This window comes from Cydia pomonella, chromosome 1 (assembly GCF_033807575.1).
Source record: "Cydia pomonella isolate Wapato2018A chromosome 1, ilCydPomo1, whole genome shotgun sequence".
Classification (NCBI taxonomy): domain Eukaryota; kingdom Metazoa; phylum Arthropoda; class Insecta; order Lepidoptera; family Tortricidae; genus Cydia; species Cydia pomonella.
In genome coordinates, this window is record NC_084703.1 from 35,398,936 (window position 1) to 35,412,488 (window position 13,553).

General features: G+C 36.0%; 2 protein-coding genes across 2 annotated transcripts in view; one reads left to right on the forward strand and one right to left on the reverse strand.

The window, feature by feature from the left end:
- The window catches only part of LOC133521216 (ATP-binding cassette sub-family C member 4-like), a 40,801-nt gene extending 37,454 nt beyond the window's left edge, over positions 1-3,347 (forward strand). The window contains exons 26-27 of the mRNA XM_061856059.1: positions 344-484; positions 1,590-3,347. Of these exons, the coding sequence (XP_061712043.1) occupies positions 344-484; positions 1,590-1,637 (189 nt within the window). The 3' untranslated portion in view covers positions 1,638-3,347. The remainder of the gene's footprint in view (positions 1-343; positions 485-1,589) is intronic.
- An 8,686-nt stretch (positions 3,348-12,033) lies between these two features.
- LOC133521222 (uncharacterized) overlaps positions 12,034-13,553 on the reverse strand; it is a 51,762-nt gene continuing 50,242 nt past the window's right edge. Inside the window, exons 10-11 of the mRNA XM_061856070.1 lie at positions 13,083-13,259; positions 12,034-12,477 (exon numbers count right to left, since the gene is read on the reverse strand). Of these exons, the coding sequence (XP_061712054.1) occupies positions 12,397-12,477; positions 13,083-13,259 (258 nt within the window). The 3' untranslated portion in view covers positions 12,034-12,396. The remainder of the gene's footprint in view (positions 12,478-13,082; positions 13,260-13,553) is intronic.

Sequence of the window (13,553 nt, forward strand, 5' to 3'; positions counted from 1 at the left end):
TTTTAGGATTCCGTACCCAAAGGGTCAAACGGGACCCTATTACTGAGACTTCGCTGTCCGTCCGTCCGTCTGTCACCAGGCTGTATCTCATGAACCGTGATAGCTAGACAGTTAAAATTTTCACAGATGATGTATTTCTGTTGCTGCTATAACAACAATTACTAAAAACAGAATAAAATAAATATTTAAGGGGGGCTCCCATACAACAAACATATTTTTTTTGTCGTTTTTATAAATAATGGTACGGAACCCTTCGTGCGCGAGTCCGACTCGCACTTGGCCGGGTTTTTCACAAAAGCCACAGAATGATTAACGTTTTGTAATGTAGTGTTGACGTGCGCAGGTTCTGGTGATGGACGCGGGTCAGATGGTTGAGTTCGACCACCCGCACGTGCTACTGGGGCGCCCGAGCGGCGTGCTGCGCGGCATGGTCCACCAGACGGGCCGCGCCATGGCCGACACGCTGGCCAGGATCGCTGAACAGGTAGGAAGTTACCTGTATGCACGACAACCATAGATCACCAAACTACCAGGTGGAGCTGTAAAACAACTCGCGGATTTCACTTAGTTTACTCACAATCTGTACTCTTTTAAATAGGGAAAGCGAAACTGCATATGGGGCGCCACTAGCACAATCCATCACAATCTACCGCGAAACAAGAAAATCGAAATTTCGTTATCTTACCTCTCTATAATCGAGCAATAAAGAGGCAGATAACTCAATTTCGATTTTCACGGTTCCAGGTAGGCCCTTTGTAAACAAACCGCCTTGATTCATCAATGTCATTATTTATTATCTATGAAAACTTGTATAAAACAGTTTAAGGCGCAGTATGTATAAGTTACTCTATGGTTTACGATAGGTGCTAGTGGTGCACTCTGGCGGCAGAACATTACAGTAATACTCTCTATTAAAAATATCTACAGATATGGAGATATAAGGGAGACAAGGGCTGTTTTAGTATATATACAATGGTAAGGGATGCAACTCGGCAGCGATGTTCGAGATGTACCATTTTACAATCCCGCCCATGTGTGACTTGGTGCTCTGTGGAAACACTACTTATGCGGTGTTTGGGTAAACTGTAACTACAACTTTATAACAGGAATCTGTAACCGATTTCCTGTCCATTCAGTTAAAAGCAGCTGAGGTGGTCGGCAAATATCTAACACAACTGCTGGCAATGAGCTAGACTGCTTGTCTACATACTTGAATATACTAATCCCCTTATTCATAAACGTCTACTAAAGTTGACAAGCCGCTAATAATCATTTGTCCCTTTCCCACGTATTGGTATGATGGAAAGGGACAAACGATTATTAGCGGCTTGTCAAGTTCAGTAGATGTTTATGCATAAGGGGGTAATTCTTTAGCATCTTGTATATTACAATTAGGGTCTGTTTCACAATGTCCAAGTAAATACCTGAATACGATACTTGCCACTTATCTGACGAAAAAAGTCTTCGTTGGCATTTCACAAGAATTAATAAAGATTAATACCACCCTTAATCTGGTAAAGACTGAACTCCATATTGCTGATAACATTTTAATTTGTTTGTTTGCTAATTATTTTATTTGTTTGTTACAGTCTTATAGTAAAAAGCAACGACCGCCTACCACGAGTGGCGCCGAGTGATCTAGACAAATATTAGATTATTGAAATCAATGTACACAAACGTTCCTATGTTTGAATTAGTATCCATAAAGTTAATGTAGGTACTTAACAAGGATCTGATCTAGTATCAAGTAAACTGCGACAAAGCACGCACCCTTGTGCAAGTAGCCAAGATACTTAATCTTAAATTATCACAGATCCTCTCAACTACGTCCATAATTATATTTATGAAGCCAGTTATTTTTATATATTTCAGGAACTATATTTAAGAATAGATTAATTGATTAGTGTGTATATTTTAATTTTATAATCGACATGATTCATCCTATGTTTAATACCAAATAAATAATTAAGTAGGTGTCAATTCTGTGTTATATATTGTTTAAACAGGTTTACCATATGAATAAGTACATGCGCGGTAGACCCACGCGCTAGAGATTTTTACTAATACTAAGCTGATGTTTGTACATAAAATTCGGTCTAGTTATGTTCTAAAATGTGGGAAAGACTTAAGCTTGAGACGAATGTAGTATGATAACCTTTGGGTATGGTGCTTTACGCACACTAGCATCCTCTCCCTTCCCCCTGACGCAACCCCGTTTACCATGAAATATTTCCCTGTTGACGGTTTTTTTCTTAATTTTTGAGAAAAGTATTAGTATTAGGAAAAAAGTGTCACTGTAATATTATTCATAAATTTTAAACAAAAAGGTTTTATGCATTTTTTATGTAAGATTCACTATATTCATGTATTAGCTTGTTGGAGTTTAATATAAAATAGTACTGAAAAAAATCTTATAGGGAGAACCAGCTTGTTCAATGGCTGAATTTTGTGGAAGTTCATCTAACTATATGAAAATGGTGCATCATATCAATAAAATCAATATAACTTATTTTGTTATCAATTTAATGAGGATTATTTTTTCATTCACACTTCATTCCTAAAATGTATACTTATCCCAAAAAAAACTGTGCGTGAGGGGAGGGGACGCTAGTGTGCGAGAAGCACCATATCCAAAGATATGGCGCTGTATTAGTTTTATTTTGGATATAATTTGTTTTTCATAAAACATAATTTGGGCGAAGCAGTAGCAAATTTTAGCTATTGATTTATTTTACTACCTCATTCATGAAATATAAATTTTTTCAATGTTTATACTTAATCATGCAGTGCAAGCCAATTATCTCGTACGTATTTAGCTTATTTTCATGGTAAAACTGTACAACTTAATGAATTTACTATATTAAACGAAATCGAATATTCAAAGATCTGTCTGGAAGGAGAGCAGGGAATTATTACTTATAAGGGTGTGTATGACATTTAGAATTATGAGTTAACTTACGGATCTTTTTGTAGTGTTTATAGTTGAGGTGCTATTATACTTTCTATGTACTTAATGTATAAGTAAATTTGTATGGTGACGTTGGTAGGGATGGTGTCGCGACGGATTATACGATTGCTGTTTCAGGCTCACAAGTGTACTTGATAACGATTTCTCAATAGAACATACAAAGTATGTTATTTGAAGTATTTGGTGTAAATGCCACAAATGGTGCCCAGTTTTGATCTTTATATTTTTACACTAATGCTAAAGTCAGTAATAATTAAAAAGGAACATTATTTTTTCCTGGTTCTTAATTGATAATGAAATTATGTGAAATGTTGTGCCTGTTATAATTATTATATTCTATAATAATAAATATGAATTAAATGCAGTTCTTATGTACCAATATATGTTCTTTAATTATATTATAAAATAAAATCCATATAGGGAAAATACAATAATGATACTTATGTATATTTTGTAAGTAAAAAGCTAATACAATGCGTCGTTAATATATTATTAAAATTAATATTTTTACAATAATTATTGAAGAAAGTAACGTGTAACGGAATGTTGTATGAAAGACCATCGGGATTGGCAACTATCAATGGCTGTTTGCGAGCGAGTTGAAAGCGAGGCCCTAAAATTGTAGTTTTATCATCTGTGTCACGTAACTGTAAACGCTGACCACCATTTTTTTCTCGCGAGTGACGTCATTATAGTAGAAACAAAATGTTAAATTTCTAACAACCAAAAAAGTTTGCAATGCACATTTGATGTATCTTTGTTACTGTACTGCTATTATGACGTCACAAGAATGGCGGATGCTTTTTTGGCGCGAACATTTATAGTTAAATTTTAAACAATGTTTCCTTGCACATAACGAAGTTATTTTCATAAAATAAAAATACCAGTTTGCTATCGAAACTATACGATGTAGGGTTTGACAGGGCAAGCTGGCGCCATATGTAAAATATTAACGTGTCTGATAATGACATGGTAACTATAAAACCAATTTAAGAATGCAGCATCATAGGCGCCACTACGCCATCTGACGGAATGTGGTAAAACAATTGGTACAAGTCAAAATTTATTGGAAAATATTGATTTTTTACTTTTTTTTAAAGGTAATATTAACACTATTATTTTTGTGTAAATTAAACCATACAAAGAAATATAGTGTTTTTAAAATCCTATATTAATCTCAACTTTATTTCGTTTCTCCGTTTCGCTTCAGTTTATAAAACAAACGAAATAGAGAAAACATGTACGAATTTAAATGGCTGTGTTTTTAACTATGGTATCTGAAGCTACATAAACGAATTACAGGACTTGATATACCTTATCCTATTGTAAGTACAAAGTTACAGAGCAATCTAGCTAGTTAACAATTTTGTATGAAAAACCGAGCTTACTGGGTACTCTTAAATGATTGAGATTGACCTTAACCAAACCTACCTCAACCTGAACTCAAGTACCTTATGCTAAAAACAAAAACGAAATATAAAAGACTCCCCAAACCCTTCGGGGATGGTCGCAAGAACGTTAGCGGCGTTACCCCTCTGCACTACCAGACGGCCTCTGGTCAAAGAAAGCGCCCGCCCCATGATCGCTTGAGACGCCTATCAGCCGGAGCGAGAAATCTGTGACAAAATGATTGGTGTAGGTCGACCACGGGATCAATGTCTTCATTGCAAGCGCCGCAAACTCATACTGATTCGTTAAAAACGCGTATTTGCGGCGCTTGAACGTTTGGGCCTGGACCGCGGCAGTTCCAGGCTTCCGAGCTGACCCTTCCACGTGGGACGGAGCCAGCGTGTCCTCGCATGTGGCCTCAAACCCCAGCTGAATATCGCCGTCTTTTTTCTTTAGAGCAATACGATTAGGCATTAGCCCCGTACAGTATGGGAGCAATTTCTCGTCAAAGTTTGCCCACTAGCATTAGGTTCGTCAGGGCAGTAAGCTTCTCCAGTAATCACCGGCATCACCTCTGCGTGCGGGCTAGTCAAAATGTCTGTCTGTAACTTGGTATTTTTTTGGTGAAATATAATAAAACACTATTTTCATGGATATTCTGACATCTTTATTTGTGAAATACTGATATTTAAGGTGGTTCGATTTTCATACAAAAAACAATCGCTATTTATTAATTAATTACACAATATTATTACATAAATAGTTGCGCATCTATCTACTTTCGAATATTCATTTGCGCTAAATTAATAGAAAAACTTTGTTTCATACAGAAATCATGCAATAATCAACGTTATATTTTTATAAATTTTACTCATGTGTGTGTGACAAATGTCGTGTACAAATACATTGCGGCGTTGCCACTCCATGCCTCGGCCGGCCATCGGCGCGACGTTGCGATGTTTGACGCGTTTATAGCTGACTCTGTCGACACTGACACTCAGTGTGACCAGGCGTACGATAATTGTCGTACATGTACGATAATTTGGGCCCCGGTATGACGTAATGTTCCAAAGAGCATTATCGTACACTAAAGTACTATACTTTCAGCCCTTGGATGATGCCACCTTAAAACTCTAGTAATTTGAAGCAAAATATGACACTTTCTCTCAGAAATTGGCTAAAATTAGTATCTTTTGGGTGTTCGGCTCCTTGGTGTAAGTTTAAAGTTTAAAATGTCACAATTTCCTGTATACCGTTTGAGTCTATCCCAAAAATACACAAACATAAACAGATTTTTTACGCAATTTAGACGAAAATTGTCTTTTTTTTATTATTAATTGGAAATTTAAGCTTATTTTGCTAGACATTTTTAGGGGCTGCCTTTTTGATTGGCGTACGATATTTTTTTCAACGGTACAATAATATTGACACTCAAGTACGATAATTCTCTTCCGCTCACCTGGCAACACTGCTGAAACTTGACAGGACCTGGGGGCCTACCGCGAAAACCTAAATTCGCAAATTGCGGGGATCTTTCTCTTTTACTCTCACTAAGACGTAATTAGAGTGACAGAGAAAAATGCCCGAAATTGACGAATTTCGATTTTCCCGGTAGCCGCTCTGGTGCTTGAGGTACTTGATAGAAAACAACGCTGCCGCATGTTCTGAATTGTGATTTTATGTGTTTTTGGATTGAAAATGATAGCAACGTCTAAATCAAGTTACAAAAATCATCGATATTCTGGTCCGCGAAAAACCAGGAAAAGTGTAACTGTAATTGGAGTCTACAAAAATGACCAATTCATAGAAAATATGACCTAGAAACTAGTTCACTTTTATAAAACTCAATTTTGCCCGAGATTGTACTTAGGCGAATACCTAAGGGAGCTAAGTGATCTTGAATAATTAGTTGGCTAATACATATATGACTCCAACATGATATGGACATTTACATCATAACTATTATACCTAGTTGGTTACTAAGTTCTGTTACTCGATTTCTTTCTTTCTTCCTAGCGTTGTCCCAGCATATTGCCACGGCTCAATGGAGCTTGGGGTCCGCTTTGACAACTAATCCCAAGATTTGGCTTAGGCACTAGTTTTTACGAAAGCCACTGCCATCTGACCTTCCAACCCAGAGGGTAAAACTAAGCCTTGTTGGGATTAGTCCAGTTTCCTCACGATGTTTTCCTTCACCGAAAAGCGACTGGTAAATATCAAATGATATCTGTTCTGAAGTTCTGTTACTCGATTTGCAACCTCTTTATTTCCGTTAAAACAAATGCTACCGAAAAAATAAAAAATGACATAATGTGGTGGATTTGTGAGCTATAATTATATACCACACATAACGCTTATCTCGTCGTATCTATAATGAATTGAGGCCTAAAAGAGAATCGTATTCCAATTTTTTGAAACGCTTGTATTACTTTCTATATTAACTAAAAGTTGCCTTAAAATTCAGCTTTTATACTAAAAACGGCTTTAAATATGTTCAATTAACAAAATATATTTTGACAGATGCTTTCGCGCCCAAAACGCTCTTTGAAAATTGTTGACGTCACAGTTTATGGTTTGACACAATAACTACATACATACGTAGATGATACGAACTGTCAACTGATATTTGTCATTTGTTGTTAATCGCCTAACTGTCAACAGTGTCAATCCGAGAGTTGTGACGTCATCAGAATCTTCAATGACGTTTCGAGTTTGGTCACGTGATGTGTGCCAAAAGTTATTTTAAATTCAATTTTTATAAAAATATGGTCATTACAGGTCCCCTAAAAGCAGTTTAACATGTTCTTATAATCCAAAAGAATTTATTGGGATACAATTATGCCCTAAGATTTGTAGATGGAAACAACCCTATTGCGTTGCACAAATGTGGGCACCCGCCAAACATGATTTTGGGTGTGTCATACTCAGGGCTAACACAGATTCATTTCTGTGAAAAAAGTGTGAAAACCGGAAACTGGAAACCGTTCTCGAACCAATAGTGAAGCCCTTAAGCCACACCCTATTTCAAAACCAGCCATGGATCTTTGAACAGGACTCAGCTCCTGCACATAAGGCAAAAACAACTCAAGCCTGGTTTCGAAGGAACAAAATTGACTTTATTGCCCACGAAGACTGGCCGTCCTCCAGCCCGGACCTTAAGCCCCTGGATTATGCCATATAGCAGGTTATTGAGGAGAAAGCCTGTGCTAAACCCCACACAAATCTTAACTCCCTCAAGCGGGCCATAGTTAAGACAGTGACGGAATTAGACATGACAATCGTGCGTGCCGCTATTGATGACTGGCCTCGTCGTTTGAGGGCCTGTGTCAAAGCCAGAGGAGGCGATTTTGAATGATATTGTCATATGTAATTCCTGATTTTGTGTACTTCATATTAATATATACTTTTTTAAACTTTCGTTGGTATATTTTATGTAGATAAAGATTATTGCAGTAACAGAATTTAATAACCAACTAGGTAGAAAATAAATTGGATATGATGTGATCCGTTGAATGAAATTGACAATAAATAAAATAAATAAATAATTTTCTATCTCTAGGCATTGTGTGAAATTTCTAGTTGTGTCAAAATATCGGGAAATCAATAATATAAACAAACATGGTAAATATCTCATTTCTTTTTATAATGGTTATAAATAGAAGGCCATGCAATTTTGTAACTCACTGTAATTTAATTAAATGTATCGTAAAAAAATGTTTTAATTCTACTGTAAAATAGTACCTACTTTTTTAAAGGCTGGGCAGTAAGGGATTGCTTTAATTTTAGAACAAAACACCGTTTTTTTTTTTTAAAAAATACCGGAAAATCTGACTTACAAATTTAGACTTTCTTAGGTTCATTCTACTTAGAATCTTCTCCACCCTAGCATTAAAAAAAGATATCCTAAAATATCCATACCATTACGTCACATTTTAGTGTGAAAGAAATTACAATGTAAAACTAAAATTTCAATACAAATTTTCGGGTTTTTTTTAGCACGAGGATTGATTATGCTAGTGATTCTGAGTTGGAAGAACCCAAAAATATCATGATGTGTGAGAATCAGATTTTTAGTATTTTTATGGAAAACGCTCATATTTCTCATAAAATGATTTATTAATAATAGGTACTTGATAATACTGATAACAAAAAAAAAATTAATGAGTCTCGAACCCACATCCTCTTGCATGTATTTCCACGTACATACCGCAACGCCATTGAAGCCTACTCACGCTGTGCCAAATTGTCTACTACAAGGATCCCAGTAAGACTGTTTCAATGTGTGAGTGATACTTAGAAATAGAGTCAAGAAACATTCTGTCGACATTAAGGGGTAGTTTTTGTACAATGAAGTGTTCAATGTTTGTTGTAATAGTTCAATATTTATTTAAAGAGTGCGCTAAATATATTTTACAGTATAGAAATACCAAGACTACTCCACAAAAAAATTAAAACTCAAAATTTGCAATTGTGGCGCCATCTAGTGAGGTTTAAGCTTTGGGTAACCTAGTCGAACCACCTTAATACATTGATTCGGTGTAGTTCTATTAGATAGTCCTTAAGAGCATGAGACAGAAACAAATTGTAAAATAAGCTAAAGCATTTTCGCCGGGTATATAGGTGTTATGATAAAAATCTCATTTCTATTTCCCCGCCAGGTATACGGGTTGGTCTCGGACTTTCTAGAACGCAAAATTACTAGTGTAATATTTTGCCTATATCCCATTTAGTCCTACCAGTGGGAACGCATTGATTATTTCCTTGATCGTATTATACCGGGTGGGCCCTGTAACATGAGTTATAGAGCAATGGCTTCCGCTGTGAGCCGGACAGTTTGAAAATAAATAAATAATAATAAATTAAACTGTAGGCCGTACTCATACGGACCAAGATTTGTTCAGCGACTTTTAAAAATTACTTGTTTTGATTTTTATTACACTTTAAAGCAGGGATTGTACAACCGGTTTTATTTAATACCTGTAAATAAATTGTCGAACTATTACCTCTATACAAATAATACCTATATTCCTATTAGAGGTATTGTTTTCATTTCGCTTTTGTTTTACCTATATTCTATACCGCCATGCATTGCAGTTGAAAGGTAAGATGTCAATCAGACACTACTACCAAATCACATGTTGGCACACAGGTTCAACGTTCGTACACAGGTTATGTGTTCAAGATAAGCAACTCGGCTGTGTCATGGGAGAGTCGTAAGCAAAGAACCATTGCCTTATCTTCAACCGAATCAGAGTACATGGGGTTATGCGAAGGAGCGAAAGAAGCTGCATTCATAAGGACCTTTTTACATGAATGCTTAGGTAAATACTTACCCATTACTCTATACAATGATAGTCAGTCGGCGCAGACGATTTGTAACAACCAAATTAACCATAGTAGAAGTAAACATATATACATTCGACATCATTATGTGCGGCAAGTTGTAAGTGATAAAATTATTAACTTAGAATACTTGTCTACTGATCAAATGCCTGCGGATGTTTTGACAAAGCCTCTAGGCAAAGACAAACATTTTAATTTTGTTTCTAATCTTGGTTTAAACTGTTCGGTTTAAGGGCAGGTGTTAGAACATATAAACCAAACAGGTTTTAAACCCAATGTTCCTTAGCTGGAAGCTATTTTGTTTTGTCTGTGGTTTTTTATTTTGTCAGTTTACAAACAAATGAATACACGTATCGTTTTGCTGTCTGCGACAATATAATGTTTTACTCTATTCAATCCTGGTAGAACTCCACTCCAAACCCAATAAATACTCGTATATATTTTAATTATTTGCTCGTGTTACAGGGCCCACCCGGTATATATATATTCTTAATTTGCCCGCTCGAACCTAACAAATTCGGTACAACGAGTTCGTGGTGTGCTAGGTGTTTTGTACATACTTACCTATTATAGTGAGTACTTGGACATTTCCAGTAAATAAGAATCACCATTGGCCACAATTGTTACTTATTCTGAAAGGCAACACCTGAGATTTATTTTTCCGTTTTTACCCACCTCTTGCTGGTTTAATTCATTGAGAAGTTGTATGCTCATTATATTTTATCCTAGTAAACAATGTGCTTCTTTCGTAGTCTAAAACCAGGCCTAGCTAGAAAATCCTTTAAGGGTCAGTTTCTAACATGTACATAATAAGTAGATAAAAACATGTATACCTAATACATGTTTTTATCTATTACCGAAATTACATTTAATAGGTAAAAATAGCAATCCTAAAGATATGTATATAAAGTGAATTATGATAAAACATCAATCATTATACTCAATATTAACCTCAGCCACCTGTTAACAATTGTGCCAAAAAAAAAAAAACAATAAAATCTACTACGGTTAGTAAATATAATATAGTATAATTTAATAACTATAAACAAAAATACCTAACGTCTTACAGTAGGTACAATTAAACTCTTTTTTTTTTAGCAAGAGATATATAAAAGATCAATGATCTAATTTTATTGTGCAAAGGAATTAAACAACTAAATAGTTTTGAGCAATACCTACAGTACGTATACTTATTCCAGCGTAAATTAGTTTAAGGGCCTGTATCACAACGACCAAGTAAAGTCCTGAATAAGCTACTTGCCACTTATCTGACGAACAAAGTCTTCGTTGGCGTTTCACAGTCTTCAAGTACCTAAGCTTAACTGGTGGATAAAGTGCTAAGATATGCCGGAAGTTTCATCTGGCCGTTAATTTATTTGTTAATTAACTATTCAATACTTGGACATTGTGAAACAGAACCTAAATTTATTATTATCACGGACCCCAAATGAGGATTACCTAATACCGACTACCTATAAATAAAATAAAGGCAATATGTCCTAACATCGTAGCATTACAATTGTGTAAGTTGTGAACGGGTCATTGAATTTTACCCTGTGATAGCTCAGATCAGTCTTTTGTTCTAAATCGCGTGGCACAGTTCAGTTCTTAGAAATAATGAAAACATCGAAAAAAAATACTTATTCGGTATATATCGTATATAGATATTATAATAATGCAAAACCTCGAAATATTTTGGCACATTAAAATATTTCTATAATATTACAACGCTAATTGGTTCCTAGAAATCATATACACAAGTGTTTAAATTAACATTAAGATTACTTAAGAGATCTTTGAAAACTGTCTATATTCTGACCGACAATGTGATGTGGAGTTCAGTTTAGCTGTATTTAGGTACCTACTGTATTATTAGTTTCCAAACACTGAGAAAGATATACATATGAATTGGATTAAATGCAATTATTCCGCAGGTCGCGTCTTGCAATTATTATTATATTACACAACTTAGGTACCTACAAAGAACAAAACGCTCTAGCCGCGCATGGCCTATCAGCAGCCATACTTTAGGATAGGTACAATATAAAGACGGTTTGATTAATTAAACAATAAATAAATTAATTTAATACTTACTTCTATCTATTTTTCTTAAACGCAACACAAATAACTTTCAGAAAGCAGAGATGCGTTATCATCTTATACCTACGTAAGACTATCGTCTTGAATACATAGGTACATTCACGAGCAATGAAGTCAGTTCGTATTGGACATTCTGTAAAAAAATATCCGTTTTCTTTGCTCAAAACAAAACGCTCTAGCCGCGCATGGCCTATCAGCAGCCATACTTTAGGATAGGTACAATATAAAGACGGTTTGATTAATTAAACAATAAATAAATTAATTTAATACTTACTTCTATCTATTTTTCTTAAACGCAACACAAATAACTTTCAGAAAGCAGAGATGCGTTATCATCTTATACCTACGTAAGACTATCGTCTTGAATACATAGGTACATTCACGAGCAATGAAGTCAGTTCGTATTGGACATTCTGTAAAAAAATATCCGTTTTCTTTGCTCGTAAATCGTGTATGTGTGCCTATTTGATATGATTGTTTATATTTAATAACATGTTTACAGTCACTAAATAGTGCTCATTGTAGCGCTAGTTTGGAAGGTCGAAGCCAACCCCACTCGGCGCTTGAAGAGAATCCGTTTGTGTCTCGTTACCAGTTTACACCACGAGAGCTGTAAGACTACCGGATCGCGAATTCGTATTGTCGTCAGTTTCAGCCGGGATCGGGTTCTGGCCAGTCTGTTGAATGTAGAGGAATGATTAGTGGTCATTATTCCATAAAATCGTTCTCGACATTTTTCTTTCTGGATTTTGGCCCTAGATGAATATTGTATTTATATGAGTTTAATATTAACGGTACGTTTTGCTTTTTTTGATATTCTTGTTTTCATAACAACTAGGTTACTTCAAACAACGCTAATACGACCAAATAAATGCACCGTAAACAGATGTCTAGCATACAAAATCGGCAACAATAAACTCAATACTTTTGTCTATTGGGTAAGTTTTAGAGGGAGAAAATGCTCAGAATGAGATGCGTCATTTTCTGAGAATTTTAAGTTAGATTTTTGGACGGAGCTGCAGTTTTTCTCATCACACATTTCGCTCCGCTATGCTCGCGCCTGCGAGACAGTAACATTGATTTAAATTACTTAAATCTGAAAAAGGGCTCAACTAATATTTTACACATCAAAATCAAGCAACAGTGGTCGTTCTAATTCGCATTCGCATCGTTTATTAGTTTCCGTTCGCCAATGGTGTCGTGGCAACACGCCGGTGGGAAAGTTGCAATGATAACTCTAGTCGTAGGGTTTGCCTAATGAGACATGTAATTAAATACTGACGTGTTGCGGGGAGGCGGGCGGCGGCGACGACGGCGGCGGCAGGGGCAGCGCGAGCCGCAGCTGGGTCCAAAACTCGCGGTCCTGCAGGCTACGCCAGGGGATCAGGCGAGTGCGTCGCAAGATATTCACCAAAGTTTCTCCTGAATCTTTGGCTTCGCGTTTGAGATCCGGCAGATCCTATGTAATGTTTAAGATTCATTTTTATTTATTTATTTTTAATATAATAAACTGGATTTTAAATGCGTATTACTTTACCAAATTACAATTAATTTGTTATGCATTGATATCTTTGACTTTACAGCTAATCGATAGTACACATACATACCGATCGATCGATACGTAGGTACGATTCCCACCGACCGGCTGGAGTCGGGGGTGCCGGAGCGCATTTTCAATGCGCATATACATTATGTATTACAGAAGCAATACAGTCCGACCGGAGTCGTCCGTGTCCGCGAGGAGCTACCGGCT